Source organism: Arachis duranensis, chromosome 6 (genome assembly GCF_000817695.3).
Source record: "Arachis duranensis cultivar V14167 chromosome 6, aradu.V14167.gnm2.J7QH, whole genome shotgun sequence".
In the NCBI taxonomy this organism is placed as follows: Eukaryota; Viridiplantae; Streptophyta; class Magnoliopsida; order Fabales; family Fabaceae; genus Arachis; species Arachis duranensis.
Genome location: NC_029777.3, coordinates 107,167,669 through 107,177,069, shown reverse-complemented (window position 1 = coordinate 107,177,069; position 9,401 = coordinate 107,167,669). Strand labels below are relative to the sequence as shown.

At 32.8% G+C, this 9,401-nt stretch overlaps 2 protein-coding genes across 2 annotated transcripts in view; one reads left to right on the top strand and one right to left on the bottom strand.

The window, feature by feature from the left end:
• The window catches only part of LOC107495587 (cytochrome P450 711A1), a 6,454-nt gene extending 3,182 nt beyond the window's left edge, over window positions 1-3,272 (top strand). Inside the window, 5 exon segments of the mRNA XM_016116739.3 lie at window positions 128-280; window positions 1,376-2,174; window positions 2,378-2,473; window positions 2,560-2,707; window positions 2,710-3,272. Coding sequence (XP_015972225.2) covers window positions 128-280; window positions 1,376-2,174; window positions 2,378-2,473; window positions 2,560-2,707; window positions 2,710-2,822 — 1,309 coding nt within the window. The 3' untranslated portion in view covers window positions 2,823-3,272.
• Window positions 3,273-3,559: 287 nt separating this feature from the next.
• Window positions 3,560-4,276, bottom strand: LOC107495589 (translation initiation factor IF-1, chloroplastic). Its single transcript, XM_016116742.3, has one exon. It carries the CDS (start codon window positions 4,213-4,215, stop codon window positions 3,751-3,753), a length of 465 nt encoding a protein of 154 aa, XP_015972228.1. The 5' UTR covers window positions 4,216-4,276; the 3' UTR covers window positions 3,560-3,750.
• Between the last annotated feature and the right edge of the window lie 5,125 nt (window positions 4,277-9,401).

The following is a 9,401-nucleotide window of genomic DNA, read 5'->3' as shown; positions in this document are numbered from 1 at the left end:
TCATGTGAAAATAAAAATAACTTTTTTTTGTTATCTTTTTATTTGTTTCCTTCTTACATGATTTTAATTTCATTAATTGTTAGTGTTGATGATGCTATTAATTAATAATATTTATTTATTAGAACAGATTTCATATGGGAAGACAGCCACTAATAATAATAGCAGAAGCAGAACTTTGTACTGAAGTTGGAATAAGAAAGTTCAAACAAATTTCAAATAGAAGCATTCCATCTCCTATTTCTGCTTCCCCACTCCACCAAAAAGGTCTCTTCTTCACCAGGTATATACAAATTTTTTTTATAATTTTTATTTGTTTATTTATTCATATATAATTAATTATATCTATTATAATCTATAGTATTTATTTATAGGTAAACTTAGAAATCTTCAGAAAATCCTGTGTCCCCACTTAATTGTCATGTCCACAATAAAATATGGATTATGGAATATCCTTTGCAAAAATCATATAAGGTGTGTGTACAATGGATAGCATTTTAGAGGGGAAAAGGACAAAAGTGGATAGAAATTTTTATATAGTGTCATTATTCAAACAAGAAATCAGGATTATATAAGAAATTATTATCACTTTCCCTTTCACTTTTCCCTTTTAGTATTAGTAGTTTATTACAATAGTAAATATCCTTATTAAAAAAAGTTACATAACATAGTACATTTATCTTGTGTTTTTAAAAAAAGAAGAAGAAAAAGTAGTTTGTTTATATTAATTTTATTTACAAATTTAAGATAACATTTGTAAATATTTTTTAACTGTTTTATGTTACATTTTGATACTATGCACCTAAATAGTAAGGTTTACATATTCTGAAAATAAAAATTTAATAGTAATTAATTATTCAATCAATAAAGAATAAGTTATCATTTTGAACAATAATTAAGAGTTGGGTTGAGATTTTACTCTTCTAAGATTGTGTCTTTTTTACCTAGTTATAGCATGAATGTTTTTCCTCTTTACCCATAGTTTATTTTTGTTTTTGATGGTGCAAATGGAATTCAAACATGCAATAAGCATGATATTTTTTTTTCTTATATAACACCTCAAATTTGAGTATGATAGATTTTTTTAAAAAAATAAAGTATTAGGAGGATTTTTGCCTTTCACACTAGGGTCAACTCATACCGATATATATTTTTACCTTCACTATCATTTTTGCATTTAGCCATAAAAAGATAAGGCGCGTCAAATTTATTAATCATAATCTAGCAGAAATCTTTGTAAGTGCACCTGGGTAATTATTTTAAATGATTTAAGGCCTTTTTTAATTCTTATTGGTTGAGTGTAAAATTATTTCACTTTATTAGCAAATAGAAAATAAATTAAATCCAAAAATGAATCTAGTAATATTTGCAATTGCAGGGGTCAACGTTGGTCAACCATGAGAAACACCATAATCTCAATGTACCAACCATCACACTTGGCCAGCTTAGTGCCAAGAATGCAATCATTCATAGAATCAGCAACACAAAATCTAGATCACATCACAAATACTAATGAAGACATAACATTCTCCAATCTCTCACTTAGGCTTGCAACCGATGTAATTGGTGATGCTGCATTTGGTGTCAACTTTGGACTGTCAAATCCTAATTATTCATCTAATTGTGATTTATCAATCAAGAACAATAATAATGTTAATGTTAACAAGGAAGTTTCTGATTTCATTAATCAACACATTTATTCCACTACACAACTGAAAATGGACCTATCCGGTTCATTTTCTATCATACTAGGATTAATTGTACCATTGCTTCAAGAACCGTTTCGGTGGATCTTGAAGCTGATTCCGGGTACCATGGATCAGAAAATAGAGAATACCAATAGGAAATTGAGCCGCCGACTCGACGAGATTGTGAAAAGGAGGATGGAAGAAAGTAACAGGACTTGCAAGAATTTCTTGTCACTTATTTTGAATGCAAGGGAATCAAGAAATGTGTCTGAGGATGTGTTCACACATGATTATATTAGTGCTGTTACTTATGAACACTTGCTTGCAGGGTCGGCTACCACTTCTTTTACACTGTCCTCTGTTGTTTATTTGGTTGCTGGCCATCCTGAAGTTGAGAGCAAGTTGATTCAAGAGATCGATGGCTTCGGTCCGCCTGATCGGATGCCGACTGCCCAAGATCTTCAAGATAGTTTTCCTTATCTTCATCAGGTAAGTTAAAACTTGATGATGATTGATGTTGATCAACTATATATATCTTGTACTAACTGCTAACTATATAACACCAACCATACCTCTGATACCATCTTAGTTGTATTCATATTTTGTAGCTTTATTAAGCTTCAGGTAATTAAGTTCGCAAACTAACTTTCATTGACCAAGCAAATATTTTATGGTGTATTTAATTATTTCAGGTTATTCAAGAGGCCATGAGGGTTTACACTGTCTCCCCATTAGTTGCAAGAGAAACATCAACCGAAGTAGAGATAGGAGGTTATCTCCTTCCAAAGGTAATAATTACATCTTTGTCCAATGCCAAATATTGGGTTAAATTCTTGATGGAGGCATATACTAATGTAGTTTATTTTATGAGCAGGGAACATGGGTGTGGCTAGCACTTGGAGTTCTAGCAAAAGACCCAAAACAATTTCCAGAGCCAGAGAAGTTCAAACCAGAGAGATTTGACCCTAAATGTGATGAGATGAAACAAAGGCACCCTTATGCATTTATACCATTTGGAATTGGAAATATTTGTTTCGCCATTCACCTAACATGGAAAAGCCTTTAGAACTAGAATATGGTATAGTTCTCAATTTCAAGCATGGTGTCAAGCTTAGAGTCATAAACAGAACAAATTAAGCTAGAGTGACCTACGTAAAGTTTAATTAGACCATACAAATTGTATTGTGATGCTATAGCTTTAAGAAATATTATAGCAATAATTAATATTGTTAAATGAAAATGTGTGTTTTCAAATAGAGTATGTAGATCATACGATTTAAACCCACAAGAAAGAATTGAATTCCTATCACAGAATTGAAGTATTTATAAGAAGGTTGCTCAGATGTTGACAAGAATAACAACCTTATCATCCCCACCATCTCCTTTCAACTTTATGACTGTAATAACATTACCTTCTTCCTTAACTCAACAGGCATCTCCCTTAGTGTGCCACAATCCACCAATGTCCCACCAAATTCAAATTTTCCAATTCATGGTCTTGGGCCGAAAATGTTACAGCGTCCCACCAATTAGAAATTGCATCATCGGAAATTATGTGGAACATTCTTAAACCTATGCCAAAGGCTATACTTCTACAATCCATGGACACTGATTATAGTTCTATTATCCACACCTCAAATTCAGCAAGTCCAAGTCAACAGCAGAAGACCACTTCTATTTTTCATGGTTTCAATGTTTATAGCCTATCTGTGTTTACTTCTTGACAAAAATGGAGCCACATACAATTTTCTAGTTGCCAAAAATTCAGGTTTCAATCAAACATCTATGTTAAGAAGTACTACCTTAAACTACCATAATGCCATGTGCGGGTGTTTCAAAAACTACAACACTATTTTAACAAAAACTAAAATATATGGAACCAAATCAAAGATGAATCACTATTTATACAACAACCATATGCTCAAAGTATATTCTTTCTAATTCAGCATAAATCAGATAAACAATAACAAATCCATCCTTATCTTACGAAATCACACAAAAAGCTAAGAACCCAATTTGGGGTGCATTGAGACATTTTCACAAACAGTTGATGTCCATGTTAATACTAAGACGAACTACTACTACGAAGCCTATAAACAATACGTCCCTTGGAAGAATCATAGCGACTGACCTCAACCTTGACGCGATCCCCGGGCAATATTCTGACGAAATTCTTTCGGATTTTCCCAGAAACATATCCGAGAATGAGGTCCTGGTTGTCGAGACGAACGCGGAACATGCCGTTGGGGAGGGACTCGGTGATGAGGCCCTCGTGGACCCACTTCTGCTCGCCGGACTTGTCGGCCGTAGGGGGCTTAGCATGCGGCACGAGGAGGTTTGCCGGCGCCGGCGCCGGCGGAAACGAGGATGGGCGGAGGAAGGAGGGAGTTATGCGGTGGTGGAGGGTGAGAGTGACAGGTGAAGGGGGAAGAGAGAGTGTGAGGGTATGATGGTGGTGGTGACGGAGGATTGGGGTGGTGTTCAGTGAGAAGCAAGAGGATGAGGATGATGATGGTGATGAGGTTAACATTTCTCTGATTTTGGGAGAATCAAATTCTTTTCTTTTCCAAGGGATAAGCTTTTCTCTTTCTATATATATGTTAATATTATTGGTGAGAAAGGGTATTATTGTCAATTTGAGAGTGACATTCTAGGTGATATGCTGAGAATGACATTCTTCTCCCTTTTCCTTCTTCATATATGATTTCTTCTTCTTCTTCATCCGGATTACATTTTTCTCCTAATATAATTGTTTTCATCCAAACAGCATCATCTTTTTTTAGATCATCTGTTTTCTTTCCATTGTCATTGCCATCATAATTTTTTGCTACAGACAAACTCTTTGGTAACTTTAAACTCACGTTAAAAGATAGTCTTTTAGAAATTGCATTTTTCATGTGAAATGATTTTGACTCTTTAGTTTCTTCCTTCTCCAAGTTATTATCCTTGTTATTTGTTTTTACTGTGAAGTTTGATATTTGAGGCCGATCCGGCGACACCACGCCCGACCCGGCTTCCGTGATTCGATCCGGAGAAGTTGCATTCATCAAAGGACTTGTGCCAGTTGGAATCTGAGATTCTTTGGATGCTTTTTTTCTTCTAAATCTAACACTACATAGAGTTGTGATTATAGCCATGGTTGCAATCAAACCTAAAAAGTAAAAGGAAAAATATGCAAATGGTTTTGTCAATGAAATGTTATCAGCAGGGACGCTTCTTCCCATCACCTAAAAAAAAAAAAAATTGGAAGGGGGTCTATGCAATTTTAATACCACTATCACTATAATGTGTTTTTCTTTTTCCTATGCATATGTTAATATTCTTGTGGTTACAATTTTTTGTTCCTATGACAATGCTCTAGGAACTAGGAGAGAAGGGTGCCTGGGAAATCCTATGAAAAAAAAAAAAAGAATTTTGGTGAAATAATCAAGTGCCTAATTTTTCTCTCTTAAGGTTTCTTGAACAAAAAATTACCCGAATTTTGTTGCTTGAATTTAGGAGTTAATGTAGTGCCGATTACTAAAATTAGAAAAAATCCTTATGATTTGATGTAATTTATTACATAGTTAAAAAATATTCTAAATTTAGTTGTTCAATAATTTTAAAAATAAAACTAATTTTCTTTTTTAATTAAAACCACTATGCAACTCATGTTAGTTAGTACAACGATTGTATTACTTTTGGTAAGGAGTTCAAAATTCAGTTACTTTCAAAAAAAAGTACAACAATGCTACACAAATATAATTGACCATAATATAATATAAAATAATACTACACATCTAAATTTTTTATAGTATTAAAGGATTCACCATCAAATTTATAGTAAAAAAGTATTACAATTTAGTATTTACTAGTAGATTTATAAATGAAAAAGAAAGTAAATAAATGAAAAGAATCATTAGCTAAGAATTATTTTGTACATTTAATTTTATCAGAAAAGCTCTGCATACAAGCGCTAACGACTTGTATGCTTTACAAGTTACTTAACACCCTAAAACCTAAAACGCGCTCCAATGGCTACGTCGTATATACACGCTATATATAACTACCAAATTTAAAAGATTTGTTTCCTTTTTCGTTTTCCTTATTTACAGATTTGCTCGTTCTTCTTCTCGCGAAGCTTTCCCTGGTTTCTTCGATCGTTCTTTTTCCCTCCTTTCTCACTCGTTTCTTCTTCGTCATTTACGTTAGTTTCTCTCTCTGTAACTCCAGCTTCATTTTCTATTTGATTTTTTGTTTTCTGAAATCAAAGTTTGAACTCGTTTTGAAGATAATGGATGATTCAATCTCAAATTGTCAGCTGAATCCAAGCGAAGTGGATTATAAATTTGAATCTAACGAAGTTCCTGAGGTTTGATTTACATAGGATTACTATGAATTTTGTTGCAGTAATTTGTATAGCATTGTGTAGGTGAATAATTCGTGAACATTGACTGTCAAACTAATGCATGAAGATAAATCTGTGGATTGAATGTAATGTATTAGTTTTGATTAATTTTCTGGAATTTATAGCAGACGATCAGGTGTAGATCAGAACTTTTTTGGGTGTATTTTTGAGGGAAGTGTGGGTGTATTTACAGTTTACTGATTTTTCTGTTATTTTAACTGAGTTGTTGTGGTTCGGGTGTATTATATCAGATACGATTGGGTGTGTTTCTAGTTTTTGACATGGTGTATTCTGCAGCCTGTGTATTTACACTTTATGGCTTTTATTGTCATTTTAGTTGAGTTGTTGCGGTTCGGGTGTATTATATCAGACATGATTGGGTGTATTTTTAGTTTTTGACATGGTGTATTCTGCAGCCTCTCTCTGTTGTTGATGACCAATTTGTTCCTAAGGTTGGAATGACCTTTACCACCCTTGAAGATGCTGAAAAAGTTTACAGGAACTACGCCAAGGCTGCAGGGTTTTCTACAAGAGTTCGGAGCACAAATAGGAAGGGAAACGAGATTAAGAACCAATTGATTATATGTAGCAGAGAGGGAAAATGGAAATCTAAAATATCTCAAACAGCACAGGGAATTAAGCATGTTCATTCGTCGTACAATAGAGAATAACGAGGAGGCTGGTATTAGACTAAGCAAAACTTACCAATCATTTGTTGCGGCTGCCAAGGGGCATCGCGAGTTAAATTTTATTGAAAAGGATGTGAGGAATTACATTACGAGAGAAGTGCGAGAAGCGTGGGTGTGCTTAAAGACTCATTTGATAGGAATTGAAATGATTTTCTGCTGAAAGTGGACAACAAGTGGCTTTCAGGTAATGTTTGTTTAAAATCTACAACCGATGTGTAAATTTAAGTTTTTTCGGGTGTATTTATAGTCTGTGTTTGGGTGTATTCTGCAGATCTCTATGAAGACTGTCATATATGGGTTCCAATCTATCTGGATCACCACTTCTGAACAGGGATGAGAAGCACACAAAAAAGCGAGAGCATGCATTCTTTTGGGTGTAAAAGCAGTGTTCTTTTGGGTGTATTTCTGAATTTTCTTGTATTTCACATTTTACATATATATACATATATATACTTCAGAATCTTGTTTTTTATGTTATAAAATACTTTTTTTTACAACGGTTTAAGGGTTTTAGGTATTAGGATTTAGGGTTTTAGAGTTTACGATTTATGGTTTTAGGGTTTACGGGTTAGGGTTTAGGGTTTAGGTTTTAAGTGTTTAGGGTTCAGGATTTTAGGGATAAAGCATCAGGGGATAGATTTTTGGGTGTATATTCAACTTTCTTTGGGTGTAAAAAATGGTAGGTTATGGGTGTATATTTGGTTTGATGTTTTCCTTCATATTATAGTACCTGTAATTCATACATTTTGAATACAGCAGAGAGAGTTTAATTATTGAAAGAAATTTTACAATAAACTGGATTATAATTGGAAAATTTTTACAGCATGTGTTCAATTTGTTATAGGACTATATAACATTTACATTAATCAGTGTCAATATCCTTAGAATCTATCTGACAATTTGGTGATGCACCTTTAGCAGCGGGATGTACATCAGGCCACCAAATCCCAAATCCCTAACAATTGTTTTCTTCTCCTCGCTCATGTTTCTGATTTCTCACTTAACAAATGTGTTGCACACTTAAGGTTTTTGGTTTGCTGTAAACAAAGCAAAATTATAGTCAGATATATTTCTATTATATAAAACTAATTTCATCTAAGACATATATTTGTTCTTACATTTTTTTCAGCTTGGTTTCTGCCTGCCATTTTTTCTGAAATGAGAAATACACCCATAGATATCAGTAAGATACACCCATAGATATGATTTAGATACACCCATAGATATCAGTCAGATATCACTCAAACATGCATTAATATACAAGGTCAAGCAATATACACCCATGGACAAGCAAATATTAGAATAGTTGCAACTGTTGACTATATTTACAGTATATCAGTTCAGAAATATACACCCAACAAATTATGCTATATACACCCAACAAAATACTCAATATACACCACCAAATCACGAAATATACTCCCAAAAACCAGTTACCAGAAGAACTAGAACACCAAGAACAGTAACACCTAGAACAACTAAGAAGAACAGAATAACCTAGAAGCAAGAATAACAGTAAAACCTAGAACAAGTAGAACATTAAAAACTGTAAAATGAGACCTAGAACAAGAAGAACAGTAAAACCTAGAAGAACGTAGAAGAACAGTAAAACCTAGTTCTTCGTTTTCGAAATGTGGAAAATATACAATATGAGTAAAATAGTAACGTAACGTACCTTGAACATTATAAATTCGTTTTTTCTGGAGATTATTGATCGAGAGTTCTATGTTGTGTTGATGGAGAGTTCTAATATTCGCAACGAGTCCTATCTCTGCAGTTTGGAATGTTGCTCGAAAATGGACGGTTTGTGTTTCTTCAAAGGGCTTGGAAAAGTAGAAGAGTGCGCCATTAAGGAGCGCTATTTTGCGAAGAGCAACCGTTGAGTGGGGCGCGTGTAGTTTACGTTCCATTCAAAGAGAGATGAGTGCACGTGTGAATGAAGTGTGGGTTGGGAACTTGTAAAACTTATAGGGCCTTTTTACTTGTATGTGTAGCAGACCCATAATTTTATTGATCTAAAATCAAAATATTTTTGTTCATTTTTAATTTTTTACATATAATTAATTTTGGACACCTATTTTAACTATTCAACACGAAAAATCTGTATTCATATTCATATAAGAAAACTTTTATTTTTGGATAAATTATATGAATAAATAGATTGAGAATTAATATTAAGTAGATGTCTTAAATTAAATTTTGTTATATGATTTTTTCATTTGTAACTCAATATAAATCAAATTAATTAAATTTAATTTACATTAAATAAATGTAATTTATCCTAAAATAAATAAAATTTAAATCAAGTTTCAATTTAGTTATCTTATCTTTAGTATTTAATATATAATTATGGTAATTATCTTATTTTTAGAAAATTTAAATTAAGTTATTTTATCTTATCTTATTTTTTAGTTAGTTTATTAGGATCCTATTTAAACACTTTTTGTGAGATAATTTACATAATTTTGATGAATAAAATTTTAGTGTGATTAAGTGAGGTGAATTACTTGTTGCACGAAGAAGATTGAAAAATTCAATACTAAAATAATTCTGTGTGTCAGTGTCTCTCAATTTTTATTCCTCTTCCTCTTATCTAAGTTGTTAAGGAGATTCTTTAAAGGTTTCTTATAATACGTTTCC

What these genes read in the sequence shown, in the direction of transcription:
- LOC107495589 (XM_016116742.3), bottom strand. Translation starts at nt 4,215, where the DNA reads ATGTTAACCTCATCACCATCATCATCCTCATCCTCTTGCTTCTCACTG.